Here is a 23,022-nt window from a genome sequence, read left to right as displayed (position 1 = left end):
AGTCACTAAATCCAGCTTTAGATCAGTATATCCAAGATGGAGGCTAGCCACCATTAGATAACATTTTGGAGTGGGGAAAGTGGCTAGACCAGGGTTGCTTCCTCCAGAATGCCCCCATTGCAGCAGGGATGGCCCTCCAGCATCCCTGCCTCAGATTCCCTTTAGTCAGTCTTCAGCCTATTCTATGGCCTCATCTACACTCACCAGGATATTTGGCGGCAGTTGATGGGAGATATGCAAGCTACACAGAGTAGCTTACATACTTCCTGTCGACTTCCTAACTTCTATTTACCGCGGTGTCTTCACTTCGCTGCACCAACGGGAGCGCATTTCCTGTTGGCGCAGCATTACTCTTATTCCGGAGGTGGTTTTATTAAATCGACTTCCAGATCAATTGAGCAGGTCTTCACCTCCGCTCAATCAATCCCGAGAAATTGATCTGACGGCGGCGAATTTGCCACCATCAGTGAAGACATACCCTTGTTTGCTTTAGAGGCCACTTGTTGCCATAGTCATGACTTGGCCTTCTGGCCACACTGCTAACAAAAGGCCACCCCTTCCAGGGTGTCCAAGTCCAAACCGAACGCAGTGTAAAGTCTTTGCTCCCACTCTCCAACTGGGCCTGGACCCCATCTTCCCAAGGGGTCTGGTCTTTTCTATTCTGCCCACCCTCAGGGCTCAACTTTCACCCTTCCCAGGCTGCTTTTCATCTCTCCTCTCAGCCCCACCTAGGCTCCTTTGTGTTGCCCCTTGGTCTTTCCTGAACAGCCACTCCCAGGCCTTCCTGCCTGGATTCTTCCACAGGCCTCTGCCTGCATTGTGTTCTCCTCTGGCTCCTCAGCCGTTTGCACGCCTCTCCAGCCAGCTCCCCACTACTGGGCTTCCTTCCTCTTAAATCCAACCCTGTTCAGGTGTGGCCAGCAGGGCTAATTGAATAGAGCTGACTGGCCCAAGGCCTCCTGGCCCTTACAGGAGGTGGCCACCCTGTTACAGTGTCCAAAGGAACAGCGTGCACTGCGGTTTTCTCCTCCCTGCCCACTCAGATCAAAGCAGCGCTGTTGTGTGCCCGTATTCCCACCAGCAATTGGCCTGGTCTACACTAGTCCTTCCGACAGCTGCCTGCCTAGACTATACCTGTTAGGAAAACAAAATCTTCAGGCTAGAAAACATAATTCTCCACCAGGTCAGGGTATACCTCCCCAAAAGCACAGACCAAGCCCAGCTATATTTCACCCCAGAATGCTCCCTCATGGACTTTTCTGGGAACCTGAATTAGGGCAGAAATGTCTGTGTCTGGCTCCCCTTACACCTGAGAGTTTTCCAGAATGCGTCAAGGAGGACATGGCAACCAGGGCTCGGCCCCTTGCCTGGTGGGCTCCAGTTGCTTTACAAATCCAATACAACATCTGAGCTATGGAATAGTCCAATATAAACGATAGCTTGCACAACTCAGAGCAGTGCCTCCAGGAAACTGGTGAAAGAGTGGGATAGCAGGAGGAAAGCTAGATTTCTATTATGTATTTATATTTCAATAGCACTCAGAGGCCCCAGCTGAGATCAGGGCTCAGTTGTGCTAGGCGCTGTGTGTACGTACACACACACACACTCTCTGCCCTGAAGTGCTTAACATCTAAATGAGTAAGACAAAGAGTGGGAGGGGAAACAGAGGCACCAAGGTAAAGTGTCTCGCCCAAATTCACAAAGCAATTTAGGGTCAGAGCAAACAAAGTTCTCCTAACGCCCACTCCAGTGTCCCATGCACTAGTTCACGCACCTTCTCTGGTATCTGTAGTAAGAGGGAAGAACGGGGCAGGTGGATGGACACAAATGTTATCTAGAGTGAAGCAAAGGGGAAGTCAGTAAGAGTTTTTGGCACAGAAGGGATTCAGGCTCAGAGTATTTACATGCAGGGGTGTGCACAAGGGGGGGCAAGCAGAGGTATGGGCCCCGCCAAGAATCGGCCGGGGCACAGAACTCCTCTGGCCCCGGAGCCGAAAGAGTGAGCTTCTCCTGGCCCAGGGACCTAATGGGGGACACAGAATGTGCCCTTCCTAAAGCAGTCAAATTTTTATTCCTGTGCACACCCCTGCATGACTATCACAAATTGATATATCTAGCTAGTAGCTTTAAGAAGATCACACTAATTTGCCACAGTTCTAGCACTGATATGATCTAGTCATGATAAAAAAGGAAGTAAGCAAGAAGTCCTGAAAGAATTTAATAACTCCCATGTACATATTTTCCCCTGCAAGATAAAATAATGGTTGTGGAAAGATTAAACCCTAAATCAATATCTGGATCATGATCAATTATTTCAGAACAGTTTGCGCTCCATGCTCCATCTGTCTCCTTTCATGACCAGTGGCTACAGTAGCTATCTCATTTTCCATTTCTTATTTTATAGCACGGGTATTTTGGTGGATCAGGATGATGCACAGATTACATAATGAACTGGGATGTTGTCTTCAGCAGCTCACAGAAATAAATTCAGCTCATAAATCAGAAACATGTCAAAGAGTTCTTGTTTAGACCTGCTGGACCATGTATGATGAAATGCGTTAGCCCACGTACTGTGTGTGGGAGGGGAGCTTCCAGTAATGATGGCTTTGGCATGAAGCCTTGCATGTTTGGAAAACCTGACTCTCCAGACACTAAAGAGTTAAGAATATAGCCCATGACCTTCAAGAGAGAATAGATATTTTGACCAGTTCAATTTTTGGGGTGACCAACTTGAGACATTAAAAAGCGGCTTGACTTTCAGTAAGTGCTGAGCATCTGTGCTCTGAAAGTCAAGTTCTTTTTAAGACGTCTCAGGCTAGGCATCCACAATCAGTCGTGACATTTCTGGATCTATACATTCTATGCACATGTAAAACACATTTCTGAAATAGCGAAGCATATATTGGCTTCTTTTTTGAAGACCTGCAGCTCTGAATATTAATTTTCTTCAGCCTTACATCAAATCAAAATCGCATGTTTTAAAAGTCAGCTGGACTGATCTGCCACTACGGTAAGACCAGTCTCTGTATTTCAGCACTTTTCCAAAAGTGCTAAAGCATCAACTACAAAGTTACACTAGTTGGTTACATACGATTTTTCCATTGGTGTAAACAGTAAAGAACTATAGATTAGATGCTTTTGCAGTGACTCGTAGGGCTAATTTAGGCCACCAAATATGAGACAAAAATATGGGGAGCTTGGTCAGTGGAAAGTATGGCTGTCTAGTGTTGCTATCCTTCACATCTAGTCTGGATGTGGCCCCTTTAAGAAGCTTCCTCTTTCATTAGACTGTGAAAATTCTGCAGCCCATACTCCTGACTCTGAGCCACTCTGAGTTTTTATTGTGTATCCAGGCTCTGTAATAGAATGGAAGATTTGTCATGAAGGCATTTAAAGCAACAGAGCACTAGGTAACTCAGCTCTTTGATGCACACCAGTGTATAAGCCTTTTAGTTTCTGTTATCTCTACCACAAGTCTTGATCTTTTAGCAGTGTAGAAGAATTTTTAGTGGAAGGGGAGGAAGAAGGGAGAATGGATCATTTGTGTCATTCATTAGTTTAACTGATTTTCTCAGGTTGGCAGCCAGCACTGGCCCCATAGCTATTGCTCCAGTAATGTTCTTTTTCTGGATAGCGTCCCAGTAGCACTGGAATGTTGCAGCAGATAAAGCAACAGCATTGTAATGCCTCTAACACAGCATGCAATATTATTAGACAATCCATCAAGACTTTCAGAGAGAAATCTTAGCTGTGGTCTTAACGAACAGAGATGGGCGATGTTTCAGAAAAGGATGGAGCTATATTCCCCAATTTCATGCTCTGCAGCAAAAAAGCTGGAGAAACAGCAAGATGGCACTACAGAGCATAAAAGAAAATATTAAAAACTAGCTCCTTGGTTGGTGTAAATCAATGGTAGCTTCACTGGCATATGAGAATCTGGCCCTAAATGCATCTTTAAAAAAAAATGAATAAAATGGCAAAATTACATTGAAACCTTATAGTTTAATGAACGGAAATCTCTATCCCATGTGACAGGTTAGTAGAACTGAGCAAATAATGGATTTTTCAGTTTAGGGACCAAACAAACAAAAAAAAAATCCAGTTCAGTTTAAACCAAAACCAATGTTTTCAAGATTTTTCATTGAATCAAAAACTCAAGATTTTTTTTAGTTTTTCATTTCTATTTAGTCATTTGGGTGTTCTCCTTTTTTGTGGGTTTTTTTTAAACTGGCTACATTTGAAAATGAAATTCCATTTCAACATGAAGAGTCGAAATGAAGCATTCCAAAACTCAAAAACAAAACATTTCAAAAACGGTCAAAACAAAACGTTCGGAAAAATATTTTCAGGGGTTTTGGGGTGGGATGGGGGGACAAAATTGATGTGCAAATTTGTTTTGAATTTGAAAAATATTTTGAAGCCCCCAAAAATGCATTTTTTGGCAAAAATTCTATTTGCTGAAAAAAAATCACCCAGTTCTACTAGTCAGAACTGAAAGGGATGTCTACACTGCAACTAAAAGTTCATGGAGCGCGGGCTGAGGGAATTTTAATGGTGGTGTATTCATTCTGGCTTGAGCCGGAGCCCAGGCTCTGGGACCCTATGAGGTGGAAGGGTCCCAAAACTCAGGCAGCAAGATGTGTGTACACATCTACACCGAAGCCCCACAAGCCTGAGTCAGCTGGCAAGGGCCAGCTGTGGGTGTCTAATTGTAGCATAGACCTACCCCGAGAGTCATCTCGGAGATTTGATATTCTAAGCACTCAACTAAATCTCCAAAGAAGTTCAGCCTAAAACTGATCCTAATCTCCATGGAAACAAATTCCCAGGCAAAAACTTGGTAAGAGAAATTTTCAAAGAATATTAATTTAAATTAGATGATACAACTGGGTATATACTACAAAAATCATATTTGTGAACAGTCATTCCAATTACTAACAGATGTTCACTTCAACCACGATTAACGGGCTATTGTGAACATTTGGTTGAATAGTTGACATAAATGTCTAGGAAATGGGTTATTCTTCACCTGTATTCACTCACATACCAGGTAATACCTGCATGAATTAAAGTAAGTGCTTTCCATTATCCACCTGTTTAATCAGTTCAGTCATCCATTCAGGAAACAGACACAACATCATGTGCTCAGGAAATCAAACAACCACACACCATGACTGACATTATGAAGATCTGAAGCAATCAGTTCCCAAAAACTCCATGGACTGAAGTTTATTTGCACTACCTGTTAACTGAACGATTACTAACAACAAACACATTCATACAAATCCGGGTTTGTTGTTGGATAATTCACAAGAAAAAAAAGGTCTAACATTGTTCCATAACCTAATGGACAACTGGATCATTGCTTTTAGAGGTTAATATATTTCATACTTATGTAGATCCTCTTTCATCCAAGACCACAAACCAACATACAAATATGAAAATAAGCCTCACAGCATCCTTTTGGACTCATTTAAGAGAGTAGTTAAGACTACTAGAGTGAATAAGGATTGTATGATCAGACTGTCAGACTCAGAACCTCCAAGGTATTGGCTCCTAACTTCTGTTAAAATCAAGTTAGAAGCTTAAATACCTTTGAGGATCTGGGCCTCAGTTTTTAATCAGTCATCTCTCTCTTACGCAAAACTCCATTGAAATGAATAAGTACTTCAGTATTTTGCGCAATTTGTCTATAAACAGAAACACAGTGCTCAAAACAACATCAATATGAAGTGGAATCTAGGGTTCAGGGTAATAGGCCAGATCTAATTCCCACTGAAATCAGTGTTACACCCTTTCCATTGACTCCAGTTAGAGTTAGATTGCAACCCATAAAACCATTGCTTATAGATGAGCATTCATCAGCTTTATTCTCTTATCCAGTATAATAATCAATACCTGTCTTTAACAGCATAGACTAGTTTCCATCATGTAACAACCAGACAGTAAATTTTGCTCAGCTCTCAGTCAAAGGAGGGGACCAAAGCAAAAGAGACAAACTGCCCTTTTAGGTGAGGTTCACAATAAAGTTCCCATTTACTCTTTGTTGAGATTTTTACAGATACAGAAAATGTTGCGATCAGCTTAAATGAAAGGGAGGGGTTGGGCAATGAGTCTCAGTGGTGTACTTTGCTATTCAATGAGCCTTTTTTTTTTATTCTTGGCAATTACTCAGAGAAATACAAACCTCCCCCAGGTCTTAACCTTTTATCAGAGCAGGTATCAAATACTGTTTGGCCTAAGTACATTTTGTGCAGGCCTTGTTTCTTATGCAAATGCAAACATCTATAGACCAGTTTGCACTGTAGTTGAATTTATTTCATGGACTTCATTCTGTTTTGTACTGTTCACCTAAAAGGAGTATCAGGTAGCTGGAGGCTTTTTCCCCGCTTGAGGAGATTGTGGGAAATTTATTTTCTTCCTAAAATTATTGAGATTAAATCCATCTGGGTGCAATTCCATTGAAGTCAGTCGGGTTACCCATGAGGTGAATTTTTTTCACCACCCTGCTTCAAATCAAAAGCTCCACTACTTAGGTAACCTTCATGTGTTTTAAGTGTTTCTACTAATGCTATAGGATGATCAAACAAAAACATAGATGCATTTGTCGGTTTCAGTCAGGGGGTTTGTACTATGCCTCTACCCACATTTATTAACACACACACACACACACACACACACGTGTTCCATTTGATTTTGGATCAAGAAATGGGTAGACGTTAGGATTTGGGCCTTATAAACTGAAACGTAGATCTGGATTTTCAATGCCACTAACTCCAGGATTTCTGATTTGGGACAGGACCATCTGTAATTGGATCAAACCAGCTAACACTCTCTAGCTCAGTGGTTCTCAACCCGTGGCCCATGGGCCAAAAGTGCCCTCGGGGACATTGACAGTGGCCCGCAGCTCCCCTCTAGCTGGCTGCAGAAGAGAGCTGCTGCCTAAGGACTCAGGCGGAGCATGTTTCCGTGGGGCTACAAGACCAGTGCAGGCTCCTTGCTGCAGTCAAGGGGATGGGAAATCAGTGCTCCCCTCCCCCTGGCTGTAGCAGGAGCATGGCAAAGCGCTCCGCCTGGGTCCGTAGGCACTGGGGTCCCTGCTAGAGCCAGAGAGAGGGGAGCACTGATCTCCCGTCCCTCTGGCTGCAGAAGGGAGCCACTGCCTAGGGACCCAGGTGGAGCACACAGGGCTACAGGATACATGTGGTTTCCCTGCTGCAGCCAGGGAGATGGGAGATCAGCGAGGAGGCTCCTTCCATCTGGCTGCAGTGGGGCAGGGGTGCTGCTGGTGGAGACTGGCGGCCCTTCTGGGTTGAAAAAAATGATATCTGTGGCCCTTGAGCCAAAAAAGGTTGGGACCCACTGCTCTAGCTCTTGTATAATGGTTCTTAAACTCCGTTGCAATGACAGTGGATTAGGATCAAGTGGCCTAATCTTGCATGTCTATATATGTGTAAATACATTTCATTTAAATGAATGGATCATGATTAGCAGAACTGGGCCCACGAAGGCAAAAGGAACAGCCTATTTAATATACTCTGGTCTAGTCTTGCAGTTCTTATGTGACTAAAAGTTGCAGAGTCAGACTTGTAGCTTTTTGTTTGAAACATGGAATAGAGAATTGTTAGGTCCAATATTCTTCTATTTTTATTTTAAATGTCATGGGCTATTTCGTACCCTCACATTGTGATGAAATCAATTCATAGCATGATATGACCCCAACATTTTTACTATTAAGAAAATAGTGTTTATATAACTATAATTCCACATTAGCGATACAAGGTGGGTGAGGTAATATCTTTTATTGGATCAACTTCTGTTGGTGAGGGAGACAACATTTAAAGGTTACACAGAGCTGAAAAAGAGGACTCAAAAGCTTGTCTCTCTCTCTCACCAACAGAAGTTGGTCCAATAAAAGATATTACCTCACGCATCTTGTTCCTCTAATATCCTTGGACCAACACAGCTACAGCATGGCATACTATAATTCCACATAACTTTTTGTTTATTTTTAGACCAAGTTTCCCTCAAATACACATCAGGGACAAACTGTTGGGGGTATTTGTGACTAGGTCATCTCCTTAGCAATGAGAAGGAGAAAAAAATGGCAGGAGTAAAGCGTACTTATCAATAAGAGATGAGGAAGCTGCACATCACATTAAAAATGTTAACACACATTAAAACTTCCCTAATACTTACTCACCATTTAGGGTGAGTTGTATAAATCTTAGTTCACTTTAGTTGTATAAATTTTATTGGGCAAATCTAGGCTGGTAGAATTTTTTTTTTTTAAGTTTATGAAAAATTCAAAATGTAGAACTTGTTTATATTTTGCAGGATTCAAAACAGACTGATTTTTTCCCTCATTTTTGCAAAATTCTTGATTGAAGTTTTTACTGATTATCAAAACATTTAGCTTTCTGAACATTAGGTTTTCAGACAGCTTAAATATTTCAATCATCGTTCTGATAGCAGTTTCTAGAGATTTTTGATACACATTTTTGACAAAAATTGCAATTTTAAACATTATTAAAAGTTTTGCCAATAAATAAAAGGGTTTGTTTGTGGTTGGGTTTTTTTGCATAATTTTCATTTTGAAGGAAAGTTATTAAGAGTTTTTCCAGTAAATAAAAGGGTTTGTTTTTGTTTGTTTGTTTGTTTTTTGCATATTTTCATTTTGAAAGAAAGCCTTCTTTTTATTTAGCTATTTTGCTTTTGAAAAATTTCAACCAGCTCTAGGCAAATCCTAACTAGACATGTGCACCCTCTGAAGTCCCCAAACACAGTGATTTATGCCAACCTCCTACTGTATAGCATGGCTAAGTGGCAGGCTCAGCACCTTCTCATATACAGCCTGGTAAAGGGCAGAATGTGGATGAGCTACAGTTATGATCACTGGGTCGCTGTGTGATCTACTGTCTCAAAACACCACATCACAGGGAAGCAAGAGGTTACAGATGTTGCTACCCACATGTTTGCAGCCACAGCTGGCCACATGCTTGGTGTATAGGCCTTTTGATCTGGCTGTCTGCACAAGGGTGAATTTTACCCATTAGGCGCTCTTTTCTGGAATTCAGTTCAAAAGGCAAATATTTCAGTTTGAATTCATATGAACCTCTGTGAAAGGATAATAAAATATGCAAGAGCCCCAGCACTGGCAAATTTGTCTCCTGTTCTATCTGAGTGATGTTAAAGGGTGGAATTTTTCAAAAACACCTAAGCGAGTTAAGCCCTGACTCCCATAGATTTTCAACAAGAGTTGGGCACAAAGTGCCCGTGACCAGGATGTCGGCAGTCAAGTCCAGTTGTCAGAACAGGAGTCAGGCACAAGGTGTCCGAGCCAAGGATCACAGACAGAACCAGAGCCCTGGGTCAGGACTGGAGTCAGCGGCCACAGCCACCAGTTAGACCAAAGTCAGAGATCACGAATCAGAACTAAGGGTTAGACCCGGTTACCTGAAGTGAGGTAAGGCAGGAGCAAGACTTGACCGAGGAGGGACAGGAGCTATCATAACTGTGGGCAAATACTTTGAGCAGCCCGTGAACAGCTGGTCTTAAGAACCAGTCTGCTGACTCTTTTAACCCGTCAGGTGATTGACGTAGCCAGTCAGGCAGTCGGCTAGAGGTCAGCTGCACTCAGATTGCTTGGAGAGTGGGTTTGCCGCAGGCCTTGCTTCCTGACACGTAGTTTCCTTATGCACATTTGAAATTCCCACCCAAGAGGCATTCAGTGTCTTTTAAGTAAGCAGATTTCAGCCAGCTGGCAACTGGATTTCTGCCAGTGAAAAAAAAAAAAATCCACATACTATCTTCCAAGTTAAGATGTAAAATAAATTTGGTGCAACTTTCATACCATTAGCAGCATTCTGTTTGAATACCCTAATAAATAGGTTTAAAAATAATTCAGACAGCATTAATAACATATAATCTAGAGCAGGGGAACTGAACTTTCCATTCTGTTATTTTGTACAATTGTTTTTGGCCATCCTACACCACTGGATAATACTGGTTGATTGAGATTTAATCAAAGATGGGTCCCTTTCACAAAATGGCCTATATAAAGTGACCATAACGCCAGCTGGATTCATTTGAAAGAAGGACATCTTGGGAAGAACAGATACACAGCGAACAGAATGAAACAGGGAGAATGAACACCTGAATCCTTTGCCTCTTCTTGTTTTATAGGTATTATATTCCTTAAACTTCTTATAAGACACGTGTTTTTTTACAGGAATTGTCACTTAGATATACAGTATAAACATTTTATATATTAATAGAAAAACAGCCTGATTGACTGAAAATGTTTTTGTGTTGAAAATACTAATTCCAAGGAAAAATGGTTTCTCTATCTGGGCACATTACTGGCTAAATGATACGTGTTATTTCTGTCTGCTGAGTGATCTCTGTAAGCTAGAGGAATTACCTAAAAGAAGTGCCTAGTCTAGAAAAATACAAGTATTATGGCTGTGATCCTGCTGGCTGTTCTCAGTTGAGACAAGCCTGCAGCGGTGCAGATCAGCTTGCCGGTTTGAGGTCTGTGACTGAACTCTTAACGTTATTGACTCTTATAGCTATTTTGCAAACTCAAAACCTAACATTAAAGGAGAAATCCCATCATTCACTCAAACAACTCTGCATGAGAGCATGAGATATAATACAGGATAACAACCAACCTGACTGAATATGGGAATAGTTTCTCTGGCTAACAAGTAAAGTTTGTATTTTTTCTCACAACTGCGCTTCATCCTCCTTCCAATTATCTCTTCTCTCTTTTCTTCTGATTTTCTTGCTTTGTTTTTCCTGCTTACTTTTTTCCTTCATATTCATTGTATAATTTTGATTCACTAGCATTTGTAGCTTTTTTGTTCTGTGACTTTTACAGAACAAAAGGAACTCTGCTTACAGATACAAAGTACTAGACTGAGATGCTAAAATTGTCAGTAATGATGCCAAAGAGGCAGAAGTGCTCAGTAGATATTTCTGAGCCGCAGTTGGACTCAAGCTGGATGATGTATCAATATCACAAAATGATTTTTCCACCAGTGACTAAAGAGGATGTTAAACAGCACCTACAATTCGATGACTGCACTTTATGGAATTGCATAGATGTCGTCTCTTTAAAAAAAAATCAACATTTTAAAAAGATAGGTTAAGATCCAGCAGCCTTTTAAAATGCAAACTCTGCTTTTGTTACCAGTGTATTCAGATCTTTAGAAGAAATGGTGATTGTTGCTATTTATCTGCTGGACATCTTGGTTCAAGGCTTTGCAGCCCCTTGTAATCCAAATAAAGCAGGTAAAATAACTTCAGTTTACTTTTTGAAATAAAATCTTCTCTCATGGTTAAAGGCGACCAAAGGGTCCTGGTTAAGTAGCAATGAAACATCTATTATAGGCTTTAAAGTTTTAATTCTGGTACTGTTTTTGTTGGACTAACTTTAGTCTCAACTAGCACAGAAAACAAAGGAGCGGTCATGGTGCGTAAAGTGAAGCATGTGTCTCTGCAAGATCAGGACCTTAAACAGCCCAGAAAATAGAAATGAATATAACGCATTCTCACACATTCAGGGCTAGATCCTGCTAATCCTTGCCATGCAAGCAGGCATTACTCACGTAAGTAGTTCCATTGACTCCAGTTGGACTACTGGTGTCCATAAGGGTTTGTAGAGCTGGAAATCTAGCATATAAAACCAGGGTACTGTATTAAGGGGGGTGAGAAGTAATTTTCTGATTCCCCACTGAATTCTGAATGGGGGCCCAATTGATTTAGTGCAGGACTGGCTTGTAACTTTCAAAAATTAGAGAACATGTATTAGAAATGTAGCCAGGAGCATGAACTATCATTTTAGCTGTAAGTCCAATGTGCTTGTGTCAACAACATGGATCAGCAGGAATCATTTCCATGCGCTATGGATGAATTTTAACAGTAGCTCATGAGTAAGGAGCTTTACTCATGTGAGTAGTCTGACTGAATTCAGTAGGCCTACTAGTGTGTGTGTGTGTAGGATCAGAGAGCAGATACAGGGAGGATCAGGTTTTGAAAGTTCATTGATAAAAAGGTGGAAATTATTAATATCTCCACAACAACTGTCTCAATCCTGCCTGCCTTGAGCTCCCACAACTCTGAGCAAAGCCTGTGGGTAGGTAGTGAATTCAGGATCAAGCCCTAAGTATCCCATAAGCAGCAGTGTTCTTTGATTTGGGTTTTGTTGTTGTCGTGGTTTTTTTTAATATTTTGTTTCTGTAACTGGCAGTCTAATCTCAATTTTCACTCCACTAGCGTTTAGGCTACTTTTACCTTTTAAATCTATGTTATATATTCAAATTCATGCACCCTGATTCCATGTAAATAAGATGCACTATCTCTGCAAAACCAACTAAGCAGTGCTATAGCTCTGATGAGTAACATCTATGGGTATAAATAACAGGTACTTCATGTTTTGGTACAGTCTCTGTACTGATCGTTATTAAAAAGGGTGGTTGGTTTGTTTCATCTTTTGCACCCTGCATTTTAGCTTGAAAATTGTGACAATTCTGTTTAAATTGTCACTGTATCTGTGGCAATGGGTATTAATATAAGAACTTAGAGCAATAGTATGGCCCAGATTTAAAGCTGCTAGTAGGTCTACTGAAGTCAACAACACACTTGCCCAAGTTATTTTCAGTGAAGTCAATGGTGATATGCTAATTGACACCAGCTAAGGATCTGGGCCAGTAACATTAAGTAACCTTATATGACAATTTTCATTATAGTTGTTCTAATAGCTGTTCTAATTTTAATATTTTCTTAATAGTAAAAATGTTGGGGCCATATCATGCTATGAATTTTTAAGCAGAACTCTCCATTGATTTTATTACAATGTGAGGGTACAAAATAGCCCATGATATTTAAAATAAAAATAGTAGAACACTGAACCTAACAATTCCATATTTCTAATTTTAATAAAAATTTACACAAAGGGTGAAATTCTGGCCCCTCTGAAGTCAAAAGCAAAATGCCCACAGACTCCAATGGGGACAGAATTTCACCCAAAGAGTTTAGATTATTATAGTTTACTCTATAGCTTTGGGCTACATGGATTGGATTTTCAAAGAGACCTAAAGGGGTTTAGCATGGCAAATCCCAATAGATATAAATCCCATGGGAGTCAAATGCCAAACTTCTATAGGCCCCAAACCTGCTTCCTTTAAAGTTAGTAGATAAACTTCCATTGACGTCAGTGGTCCTGGATCAGATCCTTAATCCAGTTTGAGGTAAAGGTAGGTCCAAACGTAAACTTTAGATGCAAACACAACCCACAAAGTTCAGATCTACAACTGTCTCGGCAGGAAAATACAATTTAGATTACCTGTATCTTTTCCTTTTAGATGTCATTTTGGTGTATTGCTATCCTAAAACCATCATTACAAAAATTCCCGAATGTCCCTATGGATGGGACGTTAATCAGTTGGCTCTTGGAGGCGTTTGCTACAATGGGGTCCATGATTCGGGATACTACCAATTCACGATCCCAGATTTGTCGCCCAAAAACAAGTCCTACTGTGGAACTCAATCAGAGGTAAGTACATCATGGACAAAAATTCACTTCCCAGGAGTTGGCAGCTACTTTGTACAGCATGGACCCGTTCCAAAGCCCCCTGAAGTCAGTGGAAAGATTCCCGTGAACTTTGGGTCAGGTTGTACATGCTGTAACTGAGGAAGAGAGGATGTAGACTCTGACCATTTGTCAAAGGCTCTAGTCCTGGATCATTGACATTCATGTGGGAAGTCAGATGGTCCTGCATCCCCGGCCCAGCCAAAATGCACGTGGGATTAGGTCCACATTCAATTCCTCTATGTACATATCCTAGCGTTACAGTCTTTTCATTACATGTGCACAGCCCTCAGCAAATAGGGCCTCAATCCACTACTGTAACACAAATGCAGAAAGAAGCACAGCAAATTGTTTTGCTGATTATGTCATGAAAATTGCCTCTTCCTGTTTCATGTCAGGCAGAGCTCCCTGTTCCCATTGTGTTTTCACTGCAAACATTTCTCTTTGTCCTCCCCGACTGCAGTTTAAAAATCCTATCTATCATTTCTACAACTCCATCATCTCTAACGACAGCTCGGTAATTGTGAAGAACCAGCCTGTGAATTACTCATTCACCTGCACTTACCATGCCAACTACTTGGTCAACCAGGCTGCCTTTGACCAAAGGTAACTCCACGGGGAGGCATGGAATCCCCCGTTTTCAGCACATGGCTGCCTCCATTATCAATAACATATGTTTCAGTCATACGAAATTTTCTCAATTTTCTAGAGTGGCAACAGTCCATGTGAAGAACGGGAGCTCCGGATCATTTGAAAGTCAATTATCCCTCAACTTCTATTCCGTAAGTGCTCTTTGTCATTCAGTATTTAGACTGTGAGAGCCTGCACGCTGGTGTGATTCCACTGGCTTCATGGCGTGATTCCATATTTCCACCAGTCTCTGTGAGAAGAGAATCCAGCCAGAAGCGCCATGGGAAAAGGAGCACAGCCCCTCTGTTGTGTATGGTACTGAGCACACTGTCATCATGCAACAGATAATTAACATGGGATTCATAGAGGGCCCTTCTTTCTAATAGATTAATAAGGATAACCCTAGATGGAACAGAGTAGCGCACAAATCATTTTTAAAACATGTACTGTCCCTTTGTGACCCTGATTTCACTGACTCGAGGTGTGTTTCTCTCTTACACGGTTACAGATTTTGTTGGTGTCAGAGGAAACAGCCAAACTTTGCTTGGAGCCTAAACAAAGAACAGTGTGAATCCACAGACACTGCTGCTATCCTCCAGTCTCACGAAATATAGAAGCCCCTTTCATGCCTCCTGAAATTTGCTTAGCTGGTCTCTGATGAACTGGCTGTTTAGTGTTCCCCTGAGATCTTTAGTTCACACTGGATTTGATTTCCAATGTTTCCCCCATGCCAGCAAGTTTCTCTTTTAAAGTTCTACCACATTATCGGGGAGGAGGTGGGGGGGGGGGGTGTCGGTAGAGCAGCAACCGCCCTCTGAATCTACTGCCATCAAATCACAGGGTAAGTGGAAGGTAGCACAATAGCCTAGATTTTACATGAATAAAATAGAACACTAATTACTAGTAATGATACTGAGCTAAATCCTGAGGCCAGGCTACATGCATATGGATCCTCTGCGGGACTTGGATGGATGGAATCTTCCCCAATCCCTACTGGATGTAGGGTACCAATGGAATCTTCCTCATCCCATTGGTTTCAGGGAACCAACAACTGCCAGTCCCTGTTTATGTTTGTTAGTTGTGGGGTGTGACTGATCTGTTAAGTACCACAGCATTGTTGTTGAATAATGAGAGAATAACGGATGACGGAGCATGAACAAGGTATTTCCAGTCAGGTTTTTTAGCCAAGTTAATTATTTGAACTAAAATTCTTGAGGCTTCAAGGAGTGACAAACAGCCAGTTGTCCTCCTTGAGTACTCACCACTATGAATAAGTGCGGAGCAAATTCAGGAAATGTACTGGCAAAACATTAATGAATCACGACTTTGTTTGGGCTGGTCCAAATATTCTGAACAAAATATTTTCCCCTTAGAAAATGGGGGTTCATCAAAAGTTCCTGTGGGAAAAGCTCAGTTTTGGTGGAACTTTCCAACAGCAAAATAGAAACAAAACGTTTTATTTTCGATTGAGGTTAAGCTCTACCTCCACCTGAGCTGCCCTGGTGCCTTATGGGAGTTGTAGTTCCGGGTCACTCTGCCCCCATTTCTCCAAGTGGGGCCAAGCTTCCAAGCCCGACTCTCTCTCTCATGAGCCACGGCAGTTTCTTTTCTCCCCACTGCTGAGCTACTGTCACAAACAGGACGTGGGTGGTCAAATTAATGGTCAGAGGGGGAGTCTGGGTTCAGGCTGGGTCAGGACCCAGAAGGCCAGAGTTCGAGACAGGCCAGAGGACAAATCAAGAGCCAGGGGTCAGGAGACAGGCAGAAGCTGGACTGTGGGGTTTCTTACGCACTGGGTCTGAAGCAGACACAGGCGGGCAATCTGTGTTGTTTCTCAGACAGCTCCTTGTCATGGCTTCCTGGCTTAAGTACTGGTGCCAGCCAGTCAGTGGGCTGCGAGAAGCTGCCACTCAGGTCCTGCTGGGCGGTACTTCCTGCTGAGCCCAGCATCACAGGATCTTCCTAAGCCTCCTGTGGTGATGTGAAGACATCAGGGACCCAGAACCTCCAAGGTTTGAGCAAGGCAGGTTCTTATAGCTATTGTGGTGCATCATGTAGCAGGGCTGGACCACATGTAGTTTGGAGGAACACACTCAGTACAGGGAGTGGGGCCCCAAGGGAAGAATAGTGGAATGAGGGACCTAGAACTACAATCCCCATTGGGGCACTGCAGCAGCTCAGGTAGAAATAGATTAATATTGAGCAGAAAGAAAATGAAACACGTTTTGACTGAAACAGGAGCATTCCTCCCCCCCCCCCCCCCAAAAAAAAAAAAAAAAAAAAAAAAGATTTTCAGAACTTTTCATTCAGGCAAAGTTTAGATATTTCATTTTTGCCTCAATTCATGATGGAGAAATGTCAAAATATCAAAATTTCCTGCAGGCTGGAAACTGTTTTGCAATCAGCTCCATTCTTTGTATTATTTAAGCCGCTCTAGTTTGGGGCATAGTGTAGCGTTATCGCTAAATGGGTCCTTCTACCTCTGCTAATCACTCTGAGGGTGATGCCCAATGGCTCAGAATGAAATCAAAATGAATGCAATCAGGAGCTTGATTTTTATAACCATGTGTGTGCAGCTACTCCAATAGCCCAAATGTCCCTTTGGGCACACCGACTCAGTAACCATATGCCCATATATACATTTTCACCTGCACAATTTTGTGTGGGCAGCTGTGAAAGTCATAATGAAATAAACAAACCAGGGGGGAGAAACTAACAGCAAAAATCATAGAGTCATAGCATCCATGCTGGCATCTTAAAAAACATGTTGAGTTATGTTTTTGGCTGTCTCGTGCCTTCAAATACATTAATCACCTCAGGCCAAAGATAACAAATAGCTTCCCAAGCAAGTGTCTTCAGGCTGCTTTGCATTATATTGTGCCATAAAAAAGGCTGTAGGAAATTCTGCCTTCTCCCAGCAGATGGCAGCATGTAGCCCTACATTTTCCCTTCCAAGACGTAATCCCTGATGCATGTGCCAGGGCCCTCCAAATAGAAAGCACCTGCTGTTTTACAAAAAAAACGTGTCAAGGGGTTGCTACCGGGATGATGCCAATGCAGCAGATGCAGTGCAGCGAGGGCGCTTTCCGCTTGGGGCGGTTGGGGCAGGGTGCACAATTCAGCAGTTCACTGCAGGAGGGATTTTGGCTGACTCTGAATTCTTCTGGGCAGCACACACTGGAGTAGGCGCTGCCCTGTCCTGTAAACAGATGCGGCATAGTCTTCTGCCTCCCCCCAGACCTCAGCAGCACTTTCAAGGGAACAGGTAGCCGCAGGAACTTTGCACCATGATGTGTTTTCCCAGCCACAGAGTCAGGCAGGCAGGATTAATTCCATTCCAGCCATCTGCCTGGGTCCCTCTTCCTTCATCCCTCGCCTCCTTCTCTTGGCCATTTCTCCAGGCCTCATAGAGCCTGTGAGGACTGGCTGTGTCCAGTTCCTGCATTACCCATCCTCCATCCTTTCTTTTGCAATAAGGCTAAGCAGCCATAAGCCATTGTAGAGTTCTTTATTTCATGGAAAATCCCACGATTGTTACCCTAGGTACAGTCTTTAAGTTTAAGTTGAAGACAGGCAATTTATTGGATATTTCAAAGCTATGGCTACAAGAAACTGCTGTAATGTCTCTCGGCCATGAGAAATGTAAAAAAAAACCCAGTGAGAATAAGAAAGTCAGGAAACAAAGCAAGGGAAGAAAGAGATGCAATGTGGAGCTCTGAGATTGTGTATCTACCTAACCAGACACATAGCACTTTGGACCTGTCCACCACACTTTTATTTACACAGTTTCAGTTTCTTCCAAGCTTTGTTTTGCTATAGTGCAATGAGAAGCTGTGCAGCTCAGGGTCCCAGGGGGAGACACTTTGTCTGGACATCAGCACCCAACCCTTGTCAGTTCAGCCAAACACATTTTGTAAATCAGACTGTCTTTTGCAGAAGCCTCTTCTTCCTTACTTGACATAAACATCAGGTATCTGGCAAGCTTTCTTGGCAAAAGGGAGATGGTTTCCTGAGCCCTCCTACAGCTCACCTTGGCAATTTACGTCTTAATCATGTCAGTGACTGTTGTGATCGGTCATTAAGGGGGAAATGCTGTTCGCAAAGGCGGATGGATATAGCGATATGTAAAGCTAATTGTGTCTCACCCCAGATCAGAGCATCTCTGAGCAAGGGAATCCAGACTTCTGAACTCCACCTCTCCATGCTTCGCTTTATTACATGATCACGTCTTTGCTTTGGTGTTGTTATTAACGCCCGCTCCTTCTTTCTCTCCAAGAATGCCAAGTTTTCAAGTAAAAAAGAAGCCCCCTTTGTTGTTGAAACCTCAGAAATTGGTTCAGACGTATTTGCTGGAGTGGAAGCCAAGGGGTTAAGTAACAGGTATGAAAGGTATCGATTTACAACTGGGACGTGTGGCTGGGGGCTTGTTGCTGATGTGTGTGTGTTCCTCACAGGTTTAAAGTAATTCTGAACAACTGCTGGGCAACACCTTCATCAGAGTATTTCTACCAAATCCAGTGGCCACTCATCACTAAAGGGTAGGTAATTGCATGAGTGAGGCCAAATGATGCGTCACTTGGATGTGTTACATGAACAGAAAGCTGGGTGTTTTTAGGTCATGTTTGTTCTGGTTGGCAAAGCCTGCTATGATATTAGTGTCTACAAACTGTGTGCATGAGGGATTGGTCTTGCGATTTGAATAGCAGCCTAGGAGTTACGGATAGATGAATAGGTTACCTAGAGGACTATGCTGTCCCTCCAATGCTTGTAAAATAAATCATCCAAAGACGCCAGAAGTATGGGGGTTTGCATGAAGCAGCTTTGTGGAGGGGCTCGCTTTCTGCTTTCACTGACACCCAAGCAACCCACTTACATCACAATGTTACTCACGTTACAATGGTGCAGCTGAGAGCAGAATGACTATCAAGATGGGCTCAAGCAGAGCATCGTGCATGCCTGTCTCACCACAGTCTCAGTCAAAGTGAGTACCCTGATGATGCTCCTGGAAGGAGGCTGAAGAAAGCAGAGCATCAGAAATCTAGCGGGGGGTAGGCCTTGCAGCTGTTCCTGTTCTCATGACGCTTTTCAATGTGCAATTTAGGTGTGCAACGGACAACTCTATCTTAGTGCATGAAAATGGGAAAAACAGTCGAGCCACCTTCCAGTTCAATGCTTTCCGGTTCCAAAACATCCCCAAACTGTCCAAAGTCTGGCTGCACTGTGAGACACACGTCTGTGACAGTGAAAAGTTTTCCTGCCCTGTGGTAAGTCCTTCTGCTAACAATCAGAGATGGGGCTGAGCCACAAGATTCGTCAGCCCTCACAAAAGTTTTTAGACTCTGAGGGTCTGGTCCGTTTCTTTGTTTCCTCATTGTATGGTTATGTTCTGTCCACTAGAGGGTGCCAGAGCAATGCACTTATAAGAGTAGCCACTTGGAGTCAGCACATATTGTCTGCGTTTCCAGTTTGATTAAATGTGATGGTGCAAATTCAGGTTTCTTGATGGAAAAAGTTCAGTGAAAGATTTTTATGGAATTTTTTGGGAGGATTTTCAACCAGCCCTAAAGCTGGGTAAAAAAAATCATCAACGTTTTGAAAGAAACAGTAAAACAAAACAAAAAAATCACGAGATTTCCAAAAAAGGTTTACTGTTTTTTCCAACCAACTCTATGAAGCTTTTGTAGCCCTCACCCATGAAGTGCAACTAAGGCCAGAAAACAGTCTTCTCCCAGTACTCCCTGGTGTCCCACTTATCACATGGGGCCAGAAGTGAACAACATCATTTATGAAAATAAAACAAACGAAGCCACCCGAATCCCTTGGCCTGGAATGGAACCTGACAGAGAACCAAGCTGGTGGTTACAGTACTTCCAAGTCTTCCTATTATCAGGTTCATCTGCCACAAACCTGCAGCCTGCCTAAGGGAGCAGGATGGGGATTGCCCATTGGCCATACACAAAGAGCTCCGGGAGTCTAACAGCTGTGGAGCCCGTTCTGACCAGCCTGTCTGCTGTAGATAAGCTTGAACCAAGGTGGTGGCTCTGTGGTTATAAACAATGTATTTTTCTGGAAGCCAAAGTTACCATGTGTGTAAAAACAAACAAGTTAGGGGATCAGGAAGGGTCAGGGAACTGGCAAGATGGCTCAGGCTGTAGTGCACTTGTTCCAAGATAGACCAAGTCAGTAGTGACAGAAGTCATTATGTATATATCCGGTGGATTATGAGAAATGAATTTGGTAGTCTCAGGCCACTCCCCAGTGGACAGGAATCACACCTGGCAATAACCCATAGTAGTGTCCTCAGTGACCATCTTACAGAGAAGCCAAGGATCGAACAAACAGGGATCAACCCTGCTTTCCCCTCTAGAGGGGTTTCTCTAAGGTATTGTGGAGAGGATAGGTTGGCAAAGTCTGTGGTTAGATACAGGACATCAGTTTTGATGGCAGCTGTCATTTCAGCACCTTAAAGAAGTAGCAAATTAATTCGAAAGTAATTTTTTAAAGACTGCTGCCTATGGACTATTTGAATCCACTCCAGGTTTCTCAGAAGATTTTGTAACAAGGCTTCTCTTTGAAAAGAGAGTGTTGTTCCTGCTCTTTCTGCTTCCAGAAGTGAAGCAAAGAGCTAGTAATTGGAGTCAGTCAGGTTTCGTTTTAAAATGCAAAATACATTTTCTAACAAAAACTGCAGGGTTTTGGGGTTTTTTTAATAAATGTCTCTTTCTGTTTTTGAGACCTGTGAAAAACGAAAACAACGCACTGAACAAACAGGAGGAGTTCTAGTGGCAGAACTTACTGTGCACAGTAAGTGTGGATGTCTTTTTCTATTTGGGAAAGGGTTTCTCCCTCTTATGAAGTGTCACACATGGGAACAGTCAGCCATTCTCAGTGAAGGGATGACAGTAAGAGAGAGAGGTACTGGTTCCATATAAATTTGTCCCTAGACAAAGAATGGAGAAGATTAACAGCAGTTAAATAATCATCTTTAGATTTTGGTGGCTACTGTAGGGTTGAATTTTGCTACAACAGCTGTAGGAGGGTTAATTCTGAAGTCCCTACGCAGGTAAAGTGGCCATGTAGTTCAGCGACTATGATCCTGGAACACACATGCAGCCTGAGTTAAAGGGCAGCATGCAGAAAAGTTCCACTGGCGTGGAAAGGGGTGGGGGTGAAATTCTCCCCTTAGTCTGCTGTGTGCCATAAAGCTGTGCTGCAGGTGTTTCTATGGATGAGCCTCTTTGGCTGGTGGATCTGCACAACTGTGGACTGGCCACTCCTTCTAGCAGTTCCTCCACCCCTCCGCCCATTCCCTGAAAACACACACACACGTGGCTCAAATCCATCACATCTGTCCACCTGTAAAGCAGAACTTCATTGGTGCCACTGCCTACTTCTCTCTGGAGGAGGACCCAGAAGTTAGCAGTTTTAGGGCTGTAGGATCCAGCCCTCATGTACAAATCTTTTGGTGTGGACTTCTTTGAATGCTATGGGCCTAATTCTCATTTACACTAAGGGCCCTTTACACTACTCTGGCAATTACATCGGCACCAGCTTTACAGCCCCTTTGCCCTCCCACAGAATCTTAGTGTAAGAAGCCTGAGCATAATAGAGAATTCTCCTCTCACTTACACTGGTGTAACATCACCGATTTCAGTGCTCGTTCCTATATGCACGCTTACATCAATGTAAGCAAGAGGAGAGTCAGGCTCTGGAGATGGGAGAAGGATCAGTCCTGTTCAGTATCACGTTCAGATAGGAGATGTTAAAGCCACGAGAGAAAATACTTATAAAAACGTCACACACATACCTGCATGTTATCTGTTCTGTTTCCCCCAGTCACACTGCTGTATTTTGCCTACTTTAAACATGCCATCCAAACGTTCTCTTTTCTAATATTATACAGGTGGAGGTTTATCCAGTCACTACAGTTTCTCAGGTAAAGAGCAAAATAAGACACCAAAAATACTCATCCCAAAAAGCAACTGTCAATATCAATCCCATATACTTTTTTTTAAAGCTTGTAAATCTATTAATAGTAAATGGAATTACTACAGAAGAAATAATTTTCAACATCAATTTTTATCTGCAACATTTATATGTAGTTTGTCCCCTCTTCCCCCTTTTAAAAAGAAAAACAAAAAAAAACCCTTGATGTACTTTGGACAGGGAAACTAGACTTGTTAATTTCATTTTCCCTGTAGTGTCAGTTTCATTCTTATTTTCTGGCACTAGCCCAGTGCTGCTGTGTTTGAATTTCCATTATTGCAAAGAGTGTTTAAATGCAGAAACAAAGCCATGTTTTCACTGACTCACAAAAAATGTTATGAAAACATTTCTGTTCCTATTAGGATTCATACAACACATTTCAAAATCTAAATATTAAGCCTACCACACTGAGGGAATCACTCAAGAGAGCTCAGATGCCAGGTGATGGGCACAGGATCAGAACCTAAACAGAATTTAAGACATTTGAAGATTTCAGCTGAGTACTTACCTTACTCCTTGTGATTTTCTTGCAGATATTCTCTGTCATCTAATCTTCATGCTTGGAATCTGTGTTGTTTTACTGTGAGATACAGCCCAGCTGCAGTTCCCAATACATTCCCCTATCCCCCCACACACTTTGTAACTGTACTTGACTACTAAAGTAATGTTTACTTAACTTACAGCGGGAGAAATTGTATTGTTTTACAGGAAAAAAAATAAAACACGGCTTGAATTTATTCCTATAGTAAAGGGGAATAATGACACTGCTCTTTCTTTCCCCAACCTCTGCAGTTATTTTATAAAAGTTCACT

At 42.3% G+C, this 23,022-nt stretch overlaps 1 protein-coding gene across 1 annotated transcript; it reads left to right on the top strand.

The window, feature by feature from the left end:
- The first annotated feature begins 10,127 nt into the window (after positions 1-10,127).
- Positions 10,128-22,837, top strand: TECTB (tectorin beta). Its single transcript, XM_067537174.1, has 11 exons — positions 10,128-10,185; positions 11,198-11,295; positions 13,368-13,558; positions 14,058-14,200; positions 14,304-14,376; positions 18,501-18,604; positions 18,679-18,762; positions 19,326-19,488; positions 20,959-21,028; positions 22,128-22,160; positions 22,744-22,837. The coding sequence occupies exons 2-11, from the start codon at positions 11,220-11,222 to the stop codon at positions 22,794-22,796; spliced, it is 990 nt and encodes a 329-aa protein (XP_067393275.1). The 5' UTR covers positions 10,128-10,185; positions 11,198-11,219; the 3' UTR covers positions 22,797-22,837.
- The last annotated feature ends 185 nt before the right edge of the window (positions 22,838-23,022 follow it).

The sequence above is a fragment of the Emydura macquarii genome, unplaced genomic scaffold, assembly GCF_026122565.2.
Source record: "Emydura macquarii macquarii isolate MOO-44397 ecotype Brisbane River unplaced genomic scaffold, CSIRO-AGI_Emac_v2 contig_3692, whole genome shotgun sequence".
Classification (NCBI taxonomy): Eukaryota; Metazoa; Chordata; order Testudines; family Chelidae; genus Emydura; species Emydura macquarii.
Note: the sequence above shows the minus strand (reverse complement) of the source record. Positions and strands in the feature narration are given on the sequence as shown.

Excerpts from the sequence above, each read along its gene's own strand:
- TECTB (XM_067537174.1), top strand. The coding sequence starts at position 11,220 with ATGGTGATTGTTGCTATTTATCTGCTGGACATCTTGGTTCAAGGCTTT. Across the intron at positions 13,559-14,057 it reads ACTGTGGAACTCAATCAGAG|TTTAAAAATCCTATCTATCA; the intron begins GTAAGTACATCA and ends CCCCGACTGCAG. Across the intron at positions 18,605-18,678 it reads GCCAAGGGGTTAAGTAACAG|GTTTAAAGTAATTCTGAACA; the intron begins GTATGAAAGGTA and ends TGTTCCTCACAG.